Source organism: Myotis myotis, unplaced genomic scaffold, assembly GCF_014108235.1.
Source record: "Myotis myotis isolate mMyoMyo1 unplaced genomic scaffold, mMyoMyo1.p scaffold_m19_p_19, whole genome shotgun sequence".
Lineage (NCBI taxonomy): Eukaryota > Metazoa > Chordata > Mammalia > Chiroptera > Vespertilionidae > Myotis > Myotis myotis.
Window position 1 is genome coordinate 515845 of NW_023416323.1, and position 23797 is coordinate 539641.

Consider the following 23797-nt stretch of genomic DNA (forward strand, 5'->3'; position numbering starts at 1 on the left):
GCCAGTCCTTGTGGGCCTAGGATTTGAGGTCCTGCACTGGCTTGGGGCACCCAGGCTGCCAGCTGCCTGGACTGTGGATCTGAGCTGTGGAGACTGACTTACTCCGAGACATGTGGACCGTGGCGAGCCGGCGATACAGGGCCTTCTGCCGGGGGTCTGGGTGGAAGCCACTCTTGGTGAAGTAGACGTGGATGTAGATGGAGCCATTCTGCTGAACGCTCTGCAAGGTGGGCCAACAGAAAGAAGGAAATGCTGAAGCCCCTCACGACAGATGCCCCCAGCAGCTTCCCCACTCCCCAGTTCTCCGGCCAGGCAAGCAGTGTAGCTAAGTGGTTAAGAGCAAAACACTGGAGCCAGAGAGACTCGGATTCAAATCCCGGCTCTTGCACTTCCCCACGCTGAGCCTCTGTGCCCACCGCAGGGCGCAGGGCCTGAGAGCTGAGGGCAGAGCAGTGCAGTTGGGATTATCCCAGAGCACCTAGCATGTCACTCAGGCACAAAGTAGGAGCTCAATAAATGACCTTAATTCATTCAACAGTAAAACCTGGGAGGGGGGTAGGAGGGGGAGCACCAGACCCTGCTCTGGGTGCTCCAAATGGTAACTGCCTAATCCACGGGTTCCCATTCCTGCAACACACGAAGACCTATTGCAGTGGCCATGTTATTATACCCATTTTCCAGAAGAGCCAACTAGGGCTCACACAGAGAGCTTACATAATGTGCAGTGGATGGATCCGAACCGTCTGTGGGCTCCTGTGCGGCTCTGCCCCTCACCACCTGCGTCCCACCTGTCTGCCCATACCTCGCTCCTTCCAGCTCTCAGCGGGAGCATTGTGCTCACCCCACCGCATGCAGAGAAACTGAAGAGGGGCGCCGCCTGCTAGGGCGCGCTGAGCCCTCTCTGATGTTCGCGCACAGCTGGAGTCACCTGGCCGCAGGGCATCCTCCTCGCTCCCCTGCCTTTGAAGTCCACCTCCGTGTTCATCATGCTTCTTTGTTTTTTATCCTGTTTTAACATCTTGGAGGACTTAGCTAGCTGGGTAGAGACTGCCGCAATAGGACTAGCTGATGCCTACAGATAATAAACAACTCCCCTGCCCAGGAACAGGCCTTTTATATGCAAACCAACCAATCCCAAATCCACAGCCCCACCCAGCCCTTCTAGCTGCTTCCCTACCCTGCCTCGTCTTTCCGGAGGAAACCCCAGTGAAGACTCTGGCCTAGGCTTCCCCTCTCGCTCCTTCTGCTCCTGCACAGGTGCTTCCCCATGCGGCCCAGTGTTACATGGTGCACCCCCCCTCGGGAAACGTAATTAATTCTTCTTTCAATGGCACTTGCCTCCCCGTGTCATCACTCAGTCAGCGCCATAAATTAAAATCAGGAGCAACTGAGATACCCTCCCACCTCAAACCTGGTCAGATCCAAGTCCTTGGGGGTGGCTTCTGCTGCCCAGTTTGCTGCCCCTCAGGCTAGCGGGGACCTCAGGGAGGGAGGGGCTTGGATCCCAGGCAGGAGTCTGGTGGAAGCCATCCCTCAGCACAGGTTAGCCCAGCCGTGGGCAAACTACAGCCCGCGGGCCGGATCCGGCCCGTTTGAAATGAATAAAACTATTGAAATAAAAGACCGTACCCTTTTATGTAATGATGTTTACTTTGAATTTATATTAGTTCACACAAACACTCCATCCATGCTTTTGTTCCGGCCCTCCGGTCCAGTTTAAGAACCCATTGTGGCCCTCAAGTCAAAAAGTTTGCCCACCCCTGGGTTAGCCTATCGGCCTCAGAAAGACTGTGTCCACACCCTGTGTCCAGCCACCCCCACAGACCAAGACAGAGACAGAGCAGACACCTCCCCTTCCCCCTCAGGAGGCCAAGGAGACCTGCTAAAGAGAAATGAATGAGTGTGCAGCCCAAGGAGATGTCAACATCATTAATGCAGCAAATTCATTGATTGTTCAACATTCTGCACCCAGCCCCATGCTGAAGAGAGCTGGGGCACAGTGGTTGGCAAGACAGTCCCAGCCGTACCCTCTTAGGGCTCACAGTCCCATGATGAGGAGGGAGAGACCCATGTCCAGGAAGTGACAACCCCCAGTGTGGGCAGGGCTTGGGTGGGAGAGCCCAGAGAGGGCAGCTGCCAGAGCCTGAGAGTCAGGAAGGTCTTCTTAGGGGAGGCAGGATCTGAACATGGGGCTGCCCAAGTCCAGAGCCAGATACCCTGAGTTCAAATCTCTCACTAGCTGTGTGGCCTTAGGTAAGTCACTTAAGCTCTCTGCACCTCAATGTCCTCATCGCTGGAGAGAATAGTTTCCACTTTATAGGGTTACTGGGAGGTTTACACCAGTTGGTCTAGCTTGTGCCCTGCACAGAGTAAGTGCTTAATCAATGTTAACTGTTATTTTCAAAGTAGAGGCCATGCACGGGGGGGGGGGGGGGGGGGGGGGGGGGAGCGGGGGCGGCGCGTCCCTCAATCTGGCCTGTGTCCTCTCGCAGTCCACAGTCTGCAGTCCGGGAGCCCTCGGGGGATGTCCCCAAGGGGAGCAGGCCTAAGACACAGTCAGACATCCTTAGTGCTGCCACACTCACCAGTGTCAGCCCAGCCTGTGGCTGAGCAGTACTCCCCCCTGTGGAGCACCCTGACCACTAGGGGGCAGCTCCTGTGTTGAGCATCTGCCCTCTGGTGGTCAGTGCACGTCATAGCAACAGGTCGTTCTGCCAGTTGGTCAATTTGCATATTACCCTTTTATTATATAGGATTATTATATAGGAAGGATTGGGCTGCCTGACAAACTAGTGATGACTAGACACCCCCAAGGACAATTACTAATATTTCACTGGTTAAAAACCACAGAAATACATGATCCTAGGCCAATTCCAACTCCATCCACATGGAGATGTGGGAGGCCATGGCCCAGAGACTTCAGGGACCTGCCTGTGGCCACGAAGCATGTGAACTGAGGGTACAGCCAGGCATAGAGCCTAATCTTCAGATCGCAGTTGGTTCAAGGAAAGGCCCTTCCATGCAAGGTGAGCAGCCTGGGGCCAGAGATCGGGAGCCGTCCCCACCTGTGGAATGTCGAGCTCAGCAAAGTGCTCATAGCAGCCATCTGAGTTCTCGCCGCTAGTCCAGTCGCCATACACAAGGTCGTGCTGCTCCCAGAAGAGTGCTGACGTGGCATTGAAGTCTGTAAAGTGCTCGTGCTCTGAGATGTACACGTGCAGGTTCTGTTGGGAGGAGAAGTGGGGAGCTTAGGGTTCCTCATTAAGAGCCTCTGAGGTTGACAGATGAAGAACTGTGGCAGTGGTCAGCCTACTAATATGAATAACTTTGTTGGGTGAAGGAAAAGGGGAGTTAGTGGAGAGAAGAGTAGCAGCTAGTAGAATAAATTTTCTCTTTTCTCATACCCACCACATCTGTCCTGGTCTGAGTCTGTGATGTCTATGAGCAAAAAAACAATTAAAGAATAGCCAGCCTCGCCTGGCTGGCGTAGGTCAGTGGCTGAGCGTTGACCTATGAACCAGGAGATCATGGTTCCATTCCCAGTCAGGGCACATGCCTGGGTTGTGGGCTCCATCCCCAGTGTGGGGTGTGTAGGAGGCAGCCAATTGATTGATATTTCTCCCTCTCACTCCCTCTCCCTTCCTCTCTGAAATCAATAAAAATATATTAAAAGAAAAAAGAGGCCCTAACCAGTTTGGCTCAGTGGATAGAGCATCAGCCTGCGGACTCAAGGGTCCCAGGTTCGATTCCGGTCAAGGGCATGTACCTTCGTTACAGGCACATCCCCAGTAGGGAGTGTGCAGGAGGCAGCTGATCGATGTTTCTCTCATTAATGTTTCTAACTCTCTATCCTTCTCCCTTCCTCTCTGTAAAAAATCAATAAAATATATTTTTAAAAAAAAAGAAAAGAAAAAAGAGGATGGCCAGCCTAGCAATTAGAATTTAGGGTTAGACAGGATCAAGACCTTCCTGAATTATGTTCTCCCTTCTCGGCCTCTTATGGCGTTCCTGGTCAGAGCTCTGCAGGCTTACGGATAAAGCACGGTCAAGATCTGCAGGAACATCAGCCTCTACCGAGAACATGGGGAAGCCACGCCTCCAAGAGCTTCCTCCTTTCTCAAGTCCCGTGGCCGTCTTTGTCCAGAGCCCTGAAGGCCCACTGACCAAGAACAGCTGAGCAGTGGTCACCCCGCTGACTAGAATTCTGGGAAACTGAAAACATCGATGTGAGAGAGACATGGGCCCGGACCGGGCCGGGGATTGAGCCTACAACTGAGGTACATGCCTTTGACCAGAACTGAACCCAGGACCCTTCAATCTGCAGGCTGACACTCTATCCACTGAGCCAAACCGGCTAGGGCTCCCTTTGCAACTTTTAAAGCCTGACCATACTTTTGAAACAAAATACATTAAGGACTCTGCCAAGATAGTTTTTAAACAACCGAGTGACTCCTTGGATGTTCCTCTTCCCCAGAGGAACCCCCACAAAACCAAAAGAATTTACTTTTCCCTTACTGGTGTCGCCTGAGTGACAGGTTTTATATGTTGTGGATAGACCCAGGGTTCCTCAGCTCTGAACCCATTCATAGACCTGACAGTTACCAGAAACCAGATCGCGGCCCATGTCACTCCCCCACACCCTCCCTGGCGCTCTCATCTCCCTTGTCTGGCCTCCCAGCCGGCAGTTACCATTAAAGTGTCTTTGGGGAACAGGTTGCGGCTGGCGACGCGCGGGGCTCCTCCGGGGCCCACTTGGTCCTGAGGGGCCTGCCCTCGGCGGAACCAGCTGCTGATGGCCCAGATGATGAAGATCCTGAGGAGGGAAGCAGGGCAGGTGATGAGTCCCCAAGCCTTTTCCTTCCGACATGGGTCCTCCTGACCTTCTGACTCGCACCTGCTGCGGCCTGACCTGGGGCCGGTGGCCAAGGATGGAGGGTCCCTGAGAAGGCAGTCACAGGGCTGGTGAGAGATAAGATGCCCTCAAAAGCCACGTCTGGGGAGAGACCCCAGGTGCCACTGTCTGCTAGGGTGGGGGGTCTGACACTGCCCTGGGCTCCATGTAGACCCCCCTCACCAAGTCCTCCAGAAGCTCCTGGTGACCACAGGACACAGGAGCTTGGACCCTTGAAACCTCAGACCTAGAAAACATTCATGTCCCAGTCCACTGTGAGACATCCCAAAGTGAGACAACCCAAAGAACCTGTGCTAGCCCAGTGTTTTACAAGCACAGAACCTTAGAAAGCAACATAAGCAACATTTCAGAAACCTCAACTGAAAACTGGAGAGGCAGATAGTAATAAGTTAGATCTGATTTTGTTGTTGTTGTTAATCCTCAACAGAGGATATTTTTTCCATTTCCTTTTAGAGAGAGTGGAAGGGAGAGACAAAGGAAGAGAGAGAGAAAAATATAGATATGAGAGCTCTGGCTGGTTTGGCTCAGTGGATAGAGCGTTGGCCTGCGGACTGAAGGTTCTCTGGTCAAGGGCACATGCATGGGTTGCAGGCTCGATCCCAGTAGGGGGCGTGCAGGAGGCAGCCAATCAATGATTCTCTCTCATCATTGATGTTTCTCTCTCTCCCTCTCCTTTCCTCTCTGAAATCAATAAAAATATTTTTTTTTTAAAAAAGAATCACTGATCCTGAGAATGAGTTGCCTATACTTAAAGTAATGTGACCAGGAGTTCCTGCAACTACATTAAAAAATATATATATATGTAGCTATAGATACAGATAGATAGATATATAGATATAGATAGATATACAGATATAAAGATATCTACCTATATATAGAGATATAGATATAGGTATAAATATAGATATAGATATAGAGATATGAGAGAGACACATCGACTGGTTGCCTCCTGCACCTACCCCGACCAGGGGTGGTTTGACACTCCTGCCAGGGCAGTCCTGAATTTTGGTAGCAATGGACTAGTTTATTCAGACCAACTCTCCTACTGGAAACAATTAGGAAAAGCTTGATAAGAATGAATACGCAGCCCTAGCTGGTTTGGCTCAGTGGTTAGAGCATTGGCCCACAGACTGAAGGGTCCCAGGTTTGATTCTGGTCAGGGCATGTGTGTGAGGCAACCAATCGATGTGTCGCTCTCACATCGATATTTCTCTCTGTCTCTCCCTCTCTCTTCCACTCTCTCTAAAAATCAATGGAAAAATATCCTCGGGTGAGCATCAATATGAATCAGTGTGTGAAAGGATTGTGTCAATACAGTAATGATGATGACGGTGATCTTAGGGGATTTTTTATGCTTTTCTTTTTGAATTTTTTTCTAATGAACAAAATAAAAGCCCTAAAACAAAACTACACCAGACTGATAGTTGTTTCCCAATATCCATCTTCCCCTTCTTCCTTGGTAAGTAAACTAAATTTTAGTGGGACCCCTTGGCCACCCAGAAAAGAGACAATTCTAGCCTTACTTACAGCTGCGTAAAGATACAAGGTAAAGCTCTGGTCAATAAAATGAAAAAACAATGTGCTATGTTGAGTTTTTGGAAAGTGTCCTTAAAGAGAAAGAACATCTCTCCTTGATTTCATCTCCCCGCTGGAACATGGCTGTGGTGACTGGATTTTCAGCAGCTATCTTAGGCCCTATGTAGCAGAGGGGCAAAACCCAGCAATGGTGGATCAAAAATCAGGGAGGAGCCCTAACCGGTTTGGCTCAGTGGATAGTGTGTCGGCCTGCAGACTCAAGAGTCCCAGGTTCGATTCCGGTCAAGGGCATGTACCTTGGTTGTGGACACAGGAGTGTGCAGGAGGCAGCTGATCGATGTTTCTCTCTCATCGATGTTTCTGATTCTCTCTCCCTCTCCCTTCCTCTCTGTAAAAAATCAATAAAATATATATATTTTTTTAAAATATATTTTCATTGATTTTTTTACAGAGAGGAAGGGAGAGGGATAGAGAGTCAGAAACATCGATCAGCTGCCTCCTGCACACTCCGCACTGGGGATGTGTCCGCAACCAAGGCATATGCCCCTGACCGGAATCGAACCCGGGACCCTTCAGTCCGCAGGCCGACGTTCCATCCACTGAGCCAAACCGGTTAGGGCTAAAATATAAATTTTTTAAAAAAAATCAGGGAGGAGTCTGGGTCGCAGCAGACTGCAAAATTCTGGTCTGCTTAGTCCACACTGGTATGTGTGCGAGAAATAAATATCCATTGTATTAATTCAGGTCTCTCAGATACAGCCGCTGTGTAATTAATAATGAGACAAGCATTTATGAATCACAGGTATAAAAACCCACAGAGCAGCCCAGGTGGTGTGGCTCAGTGGTTGAGCGTCAGCCTGTGAGCACCTATGAGCAGGAGGTCGCAGTTTCATTCCTGATTGGGGCACATGCCCAGGTTGTGGGCTCCATCCCCAGTAGTGGGTGTGCAGGAGGCAGCTGATCAACTATTTCCTCTCATCATTGATGTTTCTATCTCTCTCGCTCTTCTTCTCCCTTCCCCTCTGAAATTAATAAAAACATTTTTTTAAAAAGCAAAAAGCAGCCAAAACCGGTTTGGCTCAGTGGACAGAGCGTCGGCCTGCAGACTGAAAGGTCCCAAGTTCGATTCCGGTCAAGGGCATGTACCTGGGTTGCGGGCACATCCCCAGTGGGAGATGTGCAGGAGGCAGCTGATCGATGTTTCTCTCTCATTGATGTTTCTAACCCTCTCTCTCTCTCCCTTCCTCTCTGTAAAAAATCAATAAAATATATTAAAAAATAAAAATAAAAAAAATTTAAAAAAGCAAAAAGCTATACAGCAGAGGGGTTACATGCTCAGCCTCTAAGCTTCAATACCTGGATCTGAAGCCCAGCTCTGCCTCTTACTGACTGTGTGACCTCGAACAAGATTCTTGGCCTCTCTAGGCCTGTTTCCTCCACTATTAACGTGGGGCTAACACTGCCTACCTTGTAGGGTTGTTTGTAAGCATTAAATACACCGATATATACATATGCAATGACATCATTCAGAATGAAGCCAGGCACATACTGAGTAGTACAAGTGTTAGCTATTATTGTTGTTATCTGCATCACAGGAAAGAGTCATACAATAAACTTTGGAATGGAAAACACTATAAGGGAATTCTGATGTGAGTAGGGTGCCTCCCTGCTGAGCCCCAAACCACACCGAAGGGCAGGATCAGGCACAGAACTCGTCTCTGCCTGTAGAAGCCATGCAGCCCTGGGGTCTGGGGTCTCAGGAGCCATGGCCCAGCTGAGCCATCTGCTGCCTCCCCAAGAAGTCCCTGATGCACATGCCTGGGGGAGGGAAGATCTAGCACCGACAATCTCTGGGGTCCCCTCTGCCCCCAGGAGAGGCTCCCATATGAGTGAATACATCCAAGGAGAGTGTGGAGCAGGGACGTCCACTGGCTTAATGTGTGGCCTGTGGGGGGAGTCCCAACCCCTCTGGTCTTCTGGGTCCCCTGTAAAACGAGGGAGACCAGACCAGATCTTTTTAGGACTCCAGATCCCCTGAGCCCTGAAGGATACAAGAACATCTGTGTGTACTCGTGTACCCAGTTTTGGGGCCACTCAGAGGCCTTGGGGACACTGCCCTCCACCCCAGCATCCCAGGCCATGAAGCCCCCCGCCAGAGGACCCCAGGCTCACAGTGACCAGCCTCACCTTCCCAGAGGAAGCAAATAAAAGAGCCTTTAAATCTCTCCCCCCTAAATAGATAATACTTCCACAGGTTCAGAAAAAACTGTATTTATGGAAAGACATATAGTGAAAACTCTCCTTCCCACCCCATTCATTTATCCACCCCGCTCCCAGCTCCGGGTAAGCACTGGTGTGATTTGAGGATGTGCTAAGATGCATGGAGACTATCCTCAACAGAGGCCCTTTCAATGCAATCTGCTGGAAGCTTCAGGGGAGCTCACAGACCCCTCAAAACAAAGCCCGATTCCACTTTAAAACTCCAGGAGGCCCTGACCAGTTTGGCTCAGTGGATAGAGCGTCGGCCTGTGGACTGAAGGGTCCCAGGTTCGATTCCGGTCAAGGGCATGTACCTTAGTTGCGGGCACATCCCCAGTGGGGGGTGTGCAGGAGGCAGCTGATCGATGTTTCTCTCTCATCGATGTTTCTAACTCTCTATCCCTCTCCCTTCCTCTCTGTAAAAAAATCAATAAAATATTTTTAAAAAAAACAACAAAAAAAAAAACTCCAAGAGAGACTCTGAACTGATGTTTGGGGCTGCCTGGTTCTAAGAAAGGAAATTAGCCTACACTGTGGCTGGATGAAAAATGCGTATCTGAAGGAAGTTCCTTTATGCACTGATGTGGAAAGATTTCTGAAATACATTGCTAATGAAAAAAATCAAGGTGCAGAACTGTATAAAATAGGCTGCCTCGGGTAAAAATGAAGGGAAAGATAAGAATAATCTCTATTCATAGCTGTTTGAAGCATGAAAGAAACTGATATATAAGAAAATGCTAAGTCCTCATTGGACATGGGGGGAGGAGAGGAACAGGGAAGAGGAGGGACAGGGGCCCCACAGTTGAAGAAGCTTGGGGTACAGGTCAGGAAGGACATGTGAGTGTCCTGGCTGAAGAGTGCAGTTTCTCTCCTGAACAGCTTCTGCCTGTCCTGTGTGACACTCTGAGGCAGGCAGGTCTGTCCCCCACCAGCAGGTGATCTGTGACTGCATCGAGGCTGTGGATTATCTTTCAACTGTTTCTCTTTATATGTCCTAAGGTTTTATAAACAGTAAACAAAAGCAATCATGGCCAACTTTGACTGAGCACGTGCCAGCTCCTATGCCCCCAGCTGACATGGGTTTTCATGGAATTCTTTTCTTTTTAAGACATTTTTATTGCTTTTTAGAGAAAGAGGGAGAGGGAGAGAAACTCATCAATGTGAGAGTGGAACATAGATCATAGCAGAACATCAATCTGCTGCCTCCTGCATGACCCCCACCAAGGATGGGGCGCACAAGCTGGTCATGAGCCCTGACCTGGAATCAAACCAGCAACCTTTCAGTGCACAGGATGATGCCAATTGAGCACCACCAACGAGGGATCTCTTGGAATTCTTTTGATGACCTGTGAGCTGTCGGATTCCTCTCTGAGGTAGAAGCTCAGAGACAGAAAGTAGGAAGGTGGATGCTAAGGGTTGGCGGGAAGGGAAACTGAGGAGTTAGTGTTTAAGGGGAAAAGAGTTTCAGTTTGGGAAGAGAAAAAAGTTGTGGAGATGAATGGTAGTGATGGTTGTACAACAATGTCAATATAGCCCTGACCGGTTTGGCTCTGTGGCTAGAGCGTCAGCCTGGGGACTCAAGGGTCCCGGGTTCGATTCCGGTCAAGGGCATGTACCTTGGTTGCGGGCACATCCCCAGTGGGGGGTGTGCAGGAGGCAGCTGATCGATGTTTCTCTCTCATTGATGTTTCTAGCTCTCTATCCCTTCTCCCTTCCTCTCTGTAAAAAATCAATAAAATATATTTAAAAAAACAAAACAAAAAAACAATGTCAATATAATTAATGCCACTGAATGTTACATTTAGAAATAGTTAAAATGGTAAGTTACATGTAACGTGTATGTTGTGTCTGAATTGTGTCCCCCAAATCATATGTCAAGTCCTAACCCTCAGTACCTCAGTGACTCTACTTGCAGATAGGGACTCTAAAGAGGTGATTAAGGCTAAGTGAGATCATAGGGTGGGCCCTAATCCAATAGGACTGGTGTCCTTATAAGAAGAGGAGATTAGAAAAAGAATAAGAACAAAGTAAAAAAAGAAAAACAAAAAGGAAGAGGAGATTAGGACATAGGCACCCAAAGAAGAAAGACCATGTGAAGACCCCACAAGGCAGACATCTACAAGCCACGAAGAGACGCTTCAGGAGAAACCAGACATGCCCTTGGTCTCAGACTTCTGGCCTCCAGAGCTGTGAGAAATTCATTTCTGGTGTTTAAGTCACCCAGTTAGTGCTATTTATTAGAGCAGCCCGAGGATATTAATAATGTGGTATATTTTACCACATTAAAAAAATTCTATCATTAAGAAAAAAAATACAGCTCCCACCAATATAGACATGATGGCCATCCTCAAGGACTCTTTCCTTTCATTTGCACTTTTTTCCATGAACAAAAGCAAACCATGCCCGGCCAGTGTAGCTCCATGCTGGAGCACTGACCCACCTACCAGGAGGTAGCTGGTTCGACTGCTGGGGTTTCGGGCTCGATCCCGATCAGGAGGCATGCAGGAGGCAGCCAATGGATGTTGATACTTCTCTCTCATCGATGTTTCAATCTCCCTCTCCCTTCCTCTATCTGAAAGCAATAAAAACATATTAGAAGATAAAAAAGCAAACTGGCATCTGCTTACCTGAATAGGACACCTTTGATGACCTGCCAGGCGTTGGGTGCTGGCTGGGGTGGGTTCTGGGGCTGGGTCTCCGCTGGCAGGTCCCTCCCGATGCTGCCATTGCTGGTCACCTGCGGAGACAGAGACCAGGATAAGGAGGGAGAATGCAACCTGGCTCAGGGCTGAACGCAGAGGGGGCACCTGGTCCAGGGGTCAGGGAGAGCTTCCTGGAAGAGGGGACATCAGCGCTGAGATCTAAAATACAAGTGGCCTGTGCAGAGGAGGCAATGAGGGAAGCAGCAGGGACAGAAACAAAGGTGGTGTGACACATAGTCCCACTCTGAGGACTGTCCATCGCTCCCTGGGGCCGGGGCCCAGGGAGCAAGGATGCGGAGGTGCCTATGGGGAACAATGCAGAAGGGGTCACTGGCCGATGCAAGTCCTGGGTTTATCTGAACGGTCCTTCCCTGAGCAAACAGTTCCTGGGGTCTCCGCTGTGGCTGGCCCTGTACAGGGCCCATCCCTTCAGGAGCTCCGGAAACAGCAGGACAGACAGACAGACAGAAAAAAACAACCAGGGCATGAGCCACACTGCTGTGAGCCACAACGAAGGTGAGTGCAACAAACACAGTGCACACCAGCCTGCGGGCCGGAACCTCGAACATCTCCATGCGGGAGAATGGGGGCTTGGGGAGGACAGCAGCAGAAGGAGGGAGGGTGGGCAGGCCAGCGAGTCAGGCAGGGCTTCCCAAAGGGAGAATCTTCCCTCCGAAAGAGAAGCTCAGAAGCAGAGAATTTCATGTCAGCTTTGGAAAGGCGCGAGATGGAGAAATTCTTCCCAGGCCTGTCCTGGAACCTGCCACTTCCCAGTCCTGCCCTCTTCCTTCCTCCTGGCTCCGCCCCCTCAGCCCCCAGCCTTCAAGAGGTAGGACTAGGACTGTCAAGGTCACCGTCAGGTGGAAGCATTACCCAGCCCCCCAGCCAGCAGAGCAGGGGCTCAATAAATACCTGTGGAGTCAACAAATGCTCCCTGAAGGGCTTTCCCCCAGCACCAGGCCACCCAAATCCACCCCCTCCGGGGCCCCCACTGCCCAGTCCTCCCCCTCCCACAGCCCCAAGCCCACTCCTCTGCAATGTCTTCTCTCAGCCCCGAAAGCCCCGGGGAGCAGAGACAGAGGCCCCCTGGCCAGATGGGGCTGCCAGGGAGCTGAGGCCAGTGTTTGTTAAAGGTGTCATTTGTCACTCCCTGTCCCTTTACCAGCAGTGCTTTTCTCTGTTGTCTCCCAAAGTGCAGGACAGCACCATGGTGATAGGTGGTCACAGACCCAGGCTGCAGGCCTTGCCCCATCATTCCCAGCCGTGAGATCTTGGACACATCACTTGCCTTCTCTGACCCTTCCCATCTCTGACCCAAGGGCCAGATTGTGAAAACGCAGGTGTATTTTGTTCAGAAAAGATTTCCTTCGCGTGTTAGAAAAAATATGTCCTGAGCACTCACTGTGCGCCAGGCCCTGTGCTAGGTGGTGGGACTGGTGGTGGCCACACAGCTCTGGGCCTGCTCTCCCAGAGTTCAGGATCTAGACCAGTGGTTCTCAGCCTTCCTAATGCCGTGACCCTTTAATACAGTTCCTCATGTTGTGGTGACCCCCAATTTCATTGTTACAAATTGAACATAATTAAAGCATAGTGATTCATCACAAAAACAATATGTAATTATATATGTGTTTTCCGATGGTCTTAGGCGACCCCTGTGAAAGGGCCGTTCGACCCCCAAAGGGTTGAGAACCGCTGATCTAGATGGAAACACCCCTACAGAACAGTAAACAGGATAATTAAAAATGGTAAACAGGAAAAGTGCTCTGGAGGAAATACAGGAGATGAAGATAACCCCTGGATTAGGGGGTCAGGGAGGCCTCCCTGAGGAGCTGTCTTTGACATTTGGGTGAAGGGTGTGCTGGGGAGAGGGAAAGGTTCAGCGAAGGGGTTGGCCAGGAGACAGGGAGATTAGATGGGCACAGCCCTTGTTCAGGAGCACTGGGGGGCCAAGTAAGGGCTTCCAGCAGGTCTGAGCTGATTCTGGGTCAAGAAACGGAAGCTTGAGGCCAGGCCAGAACTTGAACCCACATCTGGCTGGCTGCCAGGTCTGTTCTCCTACCCGCAATAGTGGACAAGTGGGCTGGACACCTTCCCATGGAAATGCAAATGAAAACCGCAATGAGATGTCTGTGCACTAGGATGGCCAGCATCAAAAAGAGGGCCAGCCACAAGTGCAGGTGAGGGTGTGGAGACATCGGAACGCTGGACACTGCTGGTGGGAAAAATGACACTGCTGCTTGGAAAAACAAGGTCGATACTTAAAAAGTGAACATTGTACCTGCAAACAAGCCAGCGATCCCACTCCTGGGTCTCTACCCAAGAGAAATGAGAGCGTAGGTCCACGGGAAAGCTTATACGCGAATGTCCATAGCAGCATTATTCATAATAGCTACAAGTTACCCAAACGTCCTGCAATGAATGGAACGGATGCATCTGCACAATGGAATAGTACTCGGCAACAAAAAGGAACACTGCTAGGGGCAGAGAATGACTGCAAAAGGAACACGTTCTGAGGGGATACAAGTGTTCTCAGACTGGACTGTGACGATGCTTGTACCTCACAACTGCACGCATGTACTAAAAGCCACCGAAGTCTATACTGACAGCAGGTGAACGGTACGGTACAGTATCTAAATTATACCTCAATAGAAAGGTAACTCTTGCCCTGGTCAGTGTGGCTCATTTGGCTGGAGCATCTTCCCCTACACCAAAAGGTGGCAGGTTCGATTCCCAGTCAAGGCACATATCCAGATACCCAGATTCTGGGCTCTCTCTCTCCACCTTCCTCTCTCCAAAAAGCAATAAAAAAAAAAAAAAGAGGTAACTCTCCAGTGGCTTCCACTTCCCTCAGAGTGAAAGCAAAGTCCTCACCATGGTCCCCAAGGGCCTGATCTGGCTCCCTCCCTGCTCTCTGCTCTCCCCTAGCTCCCCTCACTCACCAGCTCCAGCCACACCAGTCTCCTCACTGTTCCCTCCTCACACCAGGCACCTCCGCGCTCAGGGCCTTTGCACCGGCTGCTCCCTTTACCTGGAAGGCTTTCCCCCCATGTATCTACATGGCTCCCTTCTTCAAGTCTGTTCAAATGGCACCTTCTAGCAAGGCCTTCCCTGCTTAAATGACAACCCCCCTACCCACCCCTCTCACTTCCTATCCCCCTCCCAGCTTTATTTCTGTCCATGGCACTTATTACATCTGATCCACTATACATTTTCCTATTTATCTTAGAACAGTCCCGTCTGTTCTTCTACCCCCACCCTGAGGCCCTCAAATAGAACATGAGCTCCAAGAGGGCAGGGCCTCTGTTCTGTTCGCAGCTGTATCTCCAGCATTAGCATGGATCAGAGCCTGCAGTGGGGACAAAATACACATTAACTGAAGGGATGAATGCTGGGTCTGTGGGTCCTGTGCCTCAGCCCCCGCCTGAAGGGGGAGCAGGCTGGCTGGAGCATGAGACTGCCAAGGCCTGTCTAGACCCCACAGGCCAGGAGAGGGTGGCTGCGGACACAGCACAGTTCCTCCTCTTGGATCCACATGTCCAATCTCACACACGATCTCCAGGAACACGCACCAAGGGGCCCAGGAAGCAGCTAAAACCATGAGGCTGGGCCAGAGGCTTCCCGGCACATCCTCACCGAACACCTGGATCCACCGTGGGCATTCCACCTCAGCTTATCCTCTGCCTCAAGATCCATTCAGTCCACCAACACTGAGCACCTGACCTGTGCCAAGCCCTCAGCTGGACGGTGCTGGGGACACAGTGATGACCAAGACAGTCCCAGTTCTGTCCTCCTGCAGCTCCTGTCAGCGGAGGAGACAGATGGACAGTGACAACCCAGTGTGGACAATGCTGGGGACAGGGGAACCCAGGGGGCTGTGGAGCCCTGACCCAGTCTGAGGGTCAGAGAGGGCTTCCTAAGGGAGAGAATGTCTGAGATGTACAGGACTCGTAAGGATCAACCAGGTAAGAAGGGAGAAACCTATGCACAGGCTACGAGGAAGGGATAGCTGGCACCCGCCCGAAATAAAAGCTCCGCCGGCTGATGCTCCTCTCATCCAGTGGCCCTCCAGCAGGGACATTTAGCAATGTCTGCAGGCATTTTGGGTTCTCACCACTGGGGAGTGATGTATACGCTACTGATACCTAGTGTGCAGAGGCCAAAGACGCTGCTAAATATCCTACTGCGCACAGGACAGTCCCCCACAGTGAAGAATTCCCAACCCAAAGTGTCAGTAAGTGCTGCGGTTGAGCCATCCTCAGCCTGAAGGGAGTCATGATCGTGCAGCGCTTGATCTGCTAGAGAACTTGTCCTTTATCCTGAAAGCAAAGGAATGCCTGGAGAGGTTTAAGCAGAGGTAGGACAAGAGAAGACTAGGGTGTGTGGGGGTCTGTGGAAACTCGCAGCAATCAGGGCACCCTGAGCCCTAGCCTCTCCCATCACCGCCCCCCCCCGCCCCCCCCAACACACACACACACTCAGTAATCAACAGAAACTCCAAGGGAGAAAGACCTTCCAGCAAGACTGAGCAACCCCTGAAGACAGGGACTGAGTCTTCCTTCCAGAGCTAATTCAGCAAACATTCCCTGAGGCCACCCCCGGGCCCAGGGCCTGGTTGAAGATGCTAAACAAGGTGCGTCTTGTCTTGCTCTAGCCCACGAATCTCATCTGGCGTTCCAGGTGATATTATTTGCCCCTCCTCTTGGCTCCCTCAGTCCCTGGCATAGACTTCTATCGTTACCCTCGTCACCCAGTGTTATAACTCTTTACACGTCAGTCTTCTCTCCCGCTCCACCGACGGCAGGGGCACAGGTGTGGCCACCTTTGTGGCCCATCACACGGCTGGCCCTGCTACCTAACCCTTCCATGTACCACTGCAGAAATGAGGGCCCAAAGAGAGAGGAACTAGCACAAGGTCACAGAGAAGCTCGGCTTCACTCTCCCCTCCCAACCTGAGCTCCTCTCCCGTGTGCTGCTCCCACTCGGTGACATCCGGGTGGGTGGGGGTGGGTTCCCTAAACGCCTGCAGGGTGGCTGCCTGAACTCAGCAGGTTCTGCAGCCCCGGCTGCGTTGTGCGGTGAGGGTCAGAAACCACCCGCCCCTGTGCTAATTCCCCCACGGGGTTAGTTTGTGACCAAAGCACAGCCACTCCGGTGCTGACCACGCTGGGTTAGCAGCGGCTGCCTAACTGCTCCATGGGATGAAGCCCGGCCCGGCCCGGCTGACATTCTGCAGGCGCCTCGCTCTCGCTGTTCCTTGGGTTCCCACCTGTGAAATGGGTCTGTCAGCCTCCACAGCCTGTGCCCTGACTCAGGACGACTACCTGACTCCCCCCAGAGATACAAAGCTCCCAGTTAACCAGTCACCGTCCACAGGTCAGGCACTGGAAGGGAGACCCCGGGTGCCAGACCACTCTGCGAACGGACGTGGAGCCTGGAATCAGGAGTCGAGAACCGAGGGAGCCCGGGTACAAGACTGCGTCCCGCCGCGCCACTGTCTCCAGCTCGAGCAATGAGCTTGGTGGCCGCTCGGCGCGAGCATGCAGGGGGCCCGGCGCGCAACAGGGCCCTGCTCCCCGCACCGTCCGGCCGCCCGGGCCACCCGGCCCCGCCTGGGCCCGGTATTCAAGGTCCCTCTGGGCAAGGAGCCCCCGATGCACGGGATTCCACGAAAAGGGGCAGGACACGCCCCGTGGGAGGCCCCCCGGGTGGAGAAGAACCCCTCAGGCCCCTCTCGGCCTCCGTACCTGACCGGAGCCGCCTCCTCCGGCCGCCACCACGGCGCTGCCGGCCCCGTCCGTCTCCTGCGCCGCCGCCATCTTCCCGCTCCGGGTCCCCGCCCCCGCCGCCAGCCCCGCCCCGTCCCCGACGGCAGCAGCGCGATCGCGCGAGATTTCACCCTTTTTTCCCCCCCGACCTGCCGGCCACCGTACCGGGCAAGAGCGCCTCGACCACGCCTCCCGGGAGAGCGGCTTCCGGCTTTGAAGGAACCAATCCGGCCACAGGACTTCCCCCGCCTACTAACCCATGTTTTCACCTGGTGGACACGCTGCCTGCTCCGAACTCCCAGGACTTCCTCAGCTAACACGTGCGCTATGCACAGGCTCCATTCCTTCTGCCCTCTCCAGTAAGCCAGCCTCTCCCGGTTATGTGAGCTTTCTAGGCCGTCCGCCCGCTTCACTCCGCCGAGACTTCGAGTTCAGGCCGTTCCATGTTTCTTGAGCTGTCCCGGCCACCGTAACGCTTCTAAAGGTTTTGCTTGGGCCACGCCCTTCGTGCGTTAAAGGAACTTCCCGGACACCGGATCCAGATCCAGAGAGCAGGGCTTCTGACCAGTGTCCTCCCGCTCTCACCTCTTTTCCTAACGTCCTTTCTCTTCGGTAAATCCCCTTGAGGTTATATTTTTCCTGTGCATTCAGAGTACCATCTCAGGGTTCTCACGGCCGCCACACCTCCACGTTGGATCCTGTCAGCCCCTTCCCTAGGTTTCGGGCCGCCACTTCAGCGCGCATGCGTGTTCTCGGTGACTAGGCTTGGGGACTGGGCTTCCAGGGCTGTATGAGCTGCGTGTTTTCTTAGCTATGTATGCATCTTTCTACACTTGTTCAGAGACTCCTGGCTTGGGGAGAGTGTTGTGAAAGCCCACCCAGAGGACAGAAGATTATCAGCGGCTGTTAAACCTTCACCAATGAATTGGGTGGAGGTCTGACCTGGGTTTACATTCTGGTTGTACTACTGATCGGCTAAGTCAGTGGTTCTCAACCTTCCTAATGCTGCGACCCTTTAATACAGTTCCTCATGTTGTGGTGACCCCCAACCATAAAATTATTTTCGTTGCTACTTCATAACTGTAATGTTGCTACTGTTATGAATCGTAATGTAAATATCTGATAGGATGTATTTTCATTGTTACAGATTGAACATAATTAAAGCATAGTGATTAATCACAAAAACAGTATGTAATTATATATATGTGTTTTCCGATGGTCTTAGGCGACCCCTGTGAAAGGGTCGTTCGACCCCCAAAGGGGTCGCGGCCCACAGGTTGAGAACCGCTGGGCTAAATGTTCCCCAACAAGTGATATATCTCTTTAAGCCTCCGTTTCTTCCTCTCTTATAAACTAGGCATTATAACCCTAGCCGGTCTGGCTCAGTGGGTAGAGCGTCGACCTGTGGACCGAAGGGTTTCGGTTGGATTCCGGCCAAGAGCACTTACCTCCTCCCCAGCCTGGTCTTGGTCAGGGAGGTGCCAGAGGCAACCAGTCTGTTTCTCTCCGTCCTTCCCTCTCTCCACTCTTTCTAAAAAGTCAATGGAAAAAATATCCTCGGGTGAGGATCAAAAATAATAATAATAATAATAAAATAAAATAATACAAATGTTTAAAAATAAGTAAATAAACTATGCGTTATACCAGCACCAGCTCTTCCTCTTTCCCTTTTGTCCCGGGGCTTTTGAGAAGACCCAGTGTGATCTCCAATGTAAACACCTGGCCCCTTGCCTTACAATTAGAAAGTGGTCAGCATCATGTGCTGTAATTGCGAACCTTACACATTACTGGGAGATTCTAATTATTCTACTATCTTCTTCCTCCACTTTCCTATAGCTCTCAGCTCAGTAACAATATCACCTCCTCCAGGAAACCCTCCCTGACCCCCCCAGGCTGGGTGGGGCACCGCCCTTCAGTCCTCCAAGATCCCTGGACTCCCTCACCCCATACCTGCTCACTTTGGGTTATCAATGTCAGAAATGGGTGTGGTGCCCTAACCGGTTTGGCTCAGTGGATAGAGTCAGTCTTCGGACTCAAGGGTCCCAGGTTCCAGTCCGGTCAAGGGCATGTACCTTGGTTGCGGGCACATCCCCAGTGGGGAGTGTGCAGGAGGCGGCTGATCGATGTTTCTCTCTCATCGATGTTTCTAACTCTCTATCCCTCTCCCTTCCTCTCTGTAAAAAAAATCAATAAAATATATTAAAAAAAACAAAAAAAGAAATGGGTGTGGTGTGTCTTGCCCCAGGCAAACAAGCCCAGGGCTGTCCTGGTCATTGCTGTTTCCTCCAGGGGGTGATTGCTGAGTGAGAGGATGAAGCTCTGGGTGCAGAAGGTGAATGACTTACCTTTGAGGATCAACACAAAGGCAAGAAGGAACCTTAGAAAACTAAGGTGCCCAGTTCTCCCTCTTACAGATAATGGTGGTAATAATGATTCTGTGATATTATAGATCCAGGGACCAATGAACATACTCATTATGTCCCCCAGACTGGGGGCAGACTGAGATTTTTTGGGCCTCTTTTTCGAAAAATATTTTTATTGATTTTTAGAGAGAGTGGAAGGAAGAGGTAGAGAGAAACATCGCTGTGAAAGCGAAACATCCATGGGCTGCCTCCTGCATGACCCCTGTGGGGGGTCAAACCCACAATCCAGGCACGTGCCCTGACCAGGAATCGTACTGGCAAACGCAGCAGCGCACAGTACGATGTTCAACCAACTGAGCCACAGCGGGCAGGCAGGCCTCTCTTAGAAGTACAGAAAGTTATAGAAACAAATTGAAATAGAGGACCACATAAAGCCCAGGCAAGAGAGGGGCTTTGAAACTTAATCTTCTTCAGTTTCACTGAAACCCCATCTCTGCTCTCAGCTCTAGATAACAAATGCCCCGGTCTGTTTTCCCTCTCTCACATACAGCTCAGTCCTGACCCGTGGAAGCATGCACTAGAGCAGTGATTCTCAACCTTCTGGCCCTTTAAATACAGTTCCTCATGTTGTGACCCAACCATAGAATTATTTTCGCTGCTACTTCATCACTGTCATGTTGCTACTGTGATAAATCGTCATGTGAACATCTGATACGCAGGATGGTCTTAGGCGACCCCTGTGAAAGGATCGTTCGACCGCCAAAGGGGTCGAGACCCACAGGTTGAGAACCGCTGCACTTAGAGGCTCTCAGCTGTACTGTGACCTTAGGTCAGCGCCCTGCAGAGCCCTCCCACCATGCCGGCTGAGTGACCAAATCAATTCTTCCAGTCCTTCTAACTGGTAAATAAATCACAGGCCAGATCCTCTCTGCCCTCCACTAGGGGACGCCCAACACCAACCAGAAGCTGTGATCTCAAGTTCTAAGGGAGAAGGAGCCTGGGTCCCTGAACTTCTGATTTCCTCAGAAGAGGTTGGGGGTCTGGACTCCTGAGTCTGAGGGAGAAATCTGGGGTCCCCGACTCTTGAGTTCTCAGGGAGGAGGAGTCTGGGGGCCTGGACTCTGGGGTCCTGGCGGGAGCAGGACTGGGGTAGGAGCCTGAGAAAGGAAGGAGGGGTCTGGAAAGCACACCAGGATTGGTTGGAAGCAGAACTGGCCCGGGCAGAGGTTTGGTTTGGCGTGAGTCCGTGAGAAAGAAGTGGACAGAGCAGGGATTGTTCCTCCAGGGTCCCCCCTCCCCAGCACCCCCCTAGGTTTGGCAGCCTCAGCTCTTCCCAGGCCCTGGGGACGTAGGGACGTTTCCCACCACCCCTTCCAAGGCCCCTGCTTTCCACTAGGCTCACAGCTGCCCAGCCTCAGGACCTGGGAAAACGGCCCCAACCGTGCCGAAAGGCTGGCCGAGGTTAATGCCGGGCAGATGAGGAGAAATACAAGCCCTGTGTCCTCAGAGGCCAACAGTCCCATCCCCTCGGTTTGGGGGCCCAGGACTACCCCCTGTTCCCTCAGAATCCAGGAGTCCAGGTGCCCAGCCCTCTACCCACAGGCTCTGGCACTGCCCTCTCTCAGCCTGCAGAGCCTCTGTTCTTATCTGCACACCCTGTGCTTCCGGCCGGCTCTCCCCACTGCCCAGAGACCCTCTCCAGTCACCAACCACCCCACCCAGACCTGGGGGCCAAGGGACTGCCCCCCGTCCCTCCCCCACTCTCCAGCAACCACAGCTCCACCCACGCTGCAGGGGTGATGCATAACCCTGTGACCACCCCAAGAGGCCCACCCTGCTCGGAATTCACTACTGATCCCAGGTGGCCACACCCAGGCCCGACATCCGCCCTTTCTCGCCTTTTCCTCATTGCGTATTGCCGGCTGAAGTTATCTCCGCCCCTGGTTGGCTTGCTCATCCTCGGCCCACTGCTTCCCCCCAGCCTCTCTGTTTGTGGCCTCAGGATGGAACGGAGCTCCTGGCCCCCGAGTAGAAATTCAGGAAATGTTATGACTGTTGCCAATAAGAAGAGAACAACGTGCCTGGTTGGTGTGGATCTGTGGTTGACTGTTGACCTACGAACCAGGAGGTCACAGTTCATTCAGTTCCCGGTCAGGGCACATGCCTGGGGTTGCGGGCTTGATCCCCAGTAGGGGGTGTGCAGGAGGCAGCCAATCCATCATTTTCTCTCATCATTGATGTTTCTCTCTCTCCCTTTCTCTTCCTCGCTGAAATTAATTTTTAAAAATATTTTTAAAAAAAGAAAAAGAAGAGCCCTAACCGGTTTGGCTCAGTGGATAGAGCGTCAGCCTCTGGACTCAAGGGTCCCAGGTTCGATTCCGGTCAAGGGCATGTACCTTGGTTGCGGGCACATCCCCAGTGGGGAGTGTGCAGGAGGCAGCTGATCGATGTTTCTCTCTCATCGATGTTTCTAACTCTCTATCCCTCTCCCTTCCTCTCTGTAAAAAATCAATAAAATATTTTTTTTTAAAAAAAAAAGAAAAAGAAAAAGAAGAGAACACCTTGGCCATGTAGCTCAGTTGGTTGGAGTGTCGACCCAATAGGCTAAGGTTTCCGGCTTAATCCCCAGTTAGGGTACACACAAGAAGCAACCGATGAATGCATAAAGAAGTGGAACAACAAAGCAATGTTTCTCTCTCTCTCTCCCCTCCACCCTTTCTCTCTCTCTCTCTCTCTCTCTCTCTCTCTCAAATCAATAAATAAAAAAGTTAAACCCTAGCTGGTTAGGCTCAGTGGAAAGAGCGTCGGCCTGCGAACTGAAGGGTCCCGGGTTTGATTCCAGTCAAGGGCACATTCCTGGGTTGCAGGCAGTAGAGGGCGTGCAAGAGGCAGCCAATCAATGATTCTCATCACTGATGTTTCTATCTTTCCCACTCCCTTTTTCTCTGAAATAAAAAAAAATTTTTTTTAAGTTAATCCCTGGCTAGTGTGGCTTAGTTGAATGAGCCTCGTCCTGGGCACCAAAAGGTTGTCAGCTCTATTCCTGGTCAGGGCACATGCCCAAGTCGTGGGTTGGGTCTCCAGGGTGCTTATGGGGAGCTGGGGGCCTGGACTCCAGGGTCTGAGGGAGGAGGGGGTCTGGACTCCTGGGTCTGAGGGAGGAGGGGCTGGGGGCCTGGACTCCTGGGTCTGAGGGAGGAGGGGCTGGGGGCCTGGACTCCAGGGTCTGAGGGAGGAGGGGGTCTGGACTCCTGGGTCTGAGGGAGGAGGGCGTCTGGATTCCTGGTCTGAGGGAGGAGGGACTGGGGGCCAGAATCACATGTCCTTCTGGTAAAGGTGATGTTTGTTTTTCATATCAATGCCTCTCTCTCTCTTTTCCTTTCTCAAAAAAAAAAAAAAAATCAAATAATAAATATATATTTTTTTAATATATTTTATTGATTTTTTACAGAGAGGAAGGGAGAGGGATAGAGAGTTAGAAACATCGATGAGAGAGAAACATCGATCAGCTGCCTCCTGCACACCCCCCACTGGGGATATGCCCGCAACCCAGGTACATGCCCTTGACCGGAATCGAACCTGGGACCTTTCAGTCCGCAGGCCAACGCTCTATCCACTGAGCCAAACCGGTTTCGGCAATAATAAATATTTTAAAATAATTTTTAAAAAGAACCAACAAAACATAACACAAATCTTTAATCACTAAAACTGTGTGGAATTGGGCCAGGACCCAATCCACAGCTCTTGGAGGGGCCACATGCAGACAGGACTGTCTATATGTCTTTCCCTGCTGTGTCTCCAGGGCCTAGTAGCGTCTCAAAAAATGCATGTGAGAGGAAGGTATAGCAATTATCACAGGGCAGGTCTGTCCTCGCGGGTCCCAGCCAACCTGGGCACTGACTTCCTGTGGACAGCAGTGACCTATGGGCACCAGCCTCCCCTCTGCCACACGCGCATTGGCCAGCTCCACATGATGGATGGCACATTTAAAGTGTCAGCCCACGACCAGGACACTGCTAGAGGCTGCTGCTGGTTACCTGTGTCCATGGCTTGTCATTTTACAGATGAGAGAGAAGGGCCTCAGTGAAGGACAGTCTCTAAGTCTGTTGTTCTGATCGTTTATTGTTATTATTTACCTCTTTATTCCCTCTAACCCGGTTAGGGCTGCCTATGTATCACAGGTACTCCGTAAGTGTTGGCTGCACTGAAAGAGTCCCTTCATCTTGGTCCCTGAGGTCTCAGAAAAGCAACCACATCAAA

General features: G+C 51.6%; 1 protein-coding gene across 1 annotated transcript in view; it reads right to left on the reverse strand.

Moving 5' to 3' along the window:
- CLPTM1 (CLPTM1 regulator of GABA type A receptor forward trafficking) overlaps nucleotides 1–17250 on the reverse strand; it is a 33067-nt gene extending 15817 nt beyond the window's left edge. The window contains exons 1-5 of the mRNA XM_036345833.1: nucleotides 17154–17250; nucleotides 11335–11444; nucleotides 4690–4813; nucleotides 3066–3224; nucleotides 103–220 (exon numbers count right to left, since the gene is read on the reverse strand). Of these exons, the coding sequence (XP_036201726.1) occupies nucleotides 103–220; nucleotides 3066–3224; nucleotides 4690–4813; nucleotides 11335–11444; nucleotides 17154–17225 (583 nt within the window). The 5' untranslated portion in view covers nucleotides 17226–17250. The remainder of the gene's footprint in view (nucleotides 1–102; nucleotides 221–3065; nucleotides 3225–4689; nucleotides 4814–11334; nucleotides 11445–17153) is intronic.
- Nucleotides 17251–23797: the final 6547 nt, after the last annotated feature.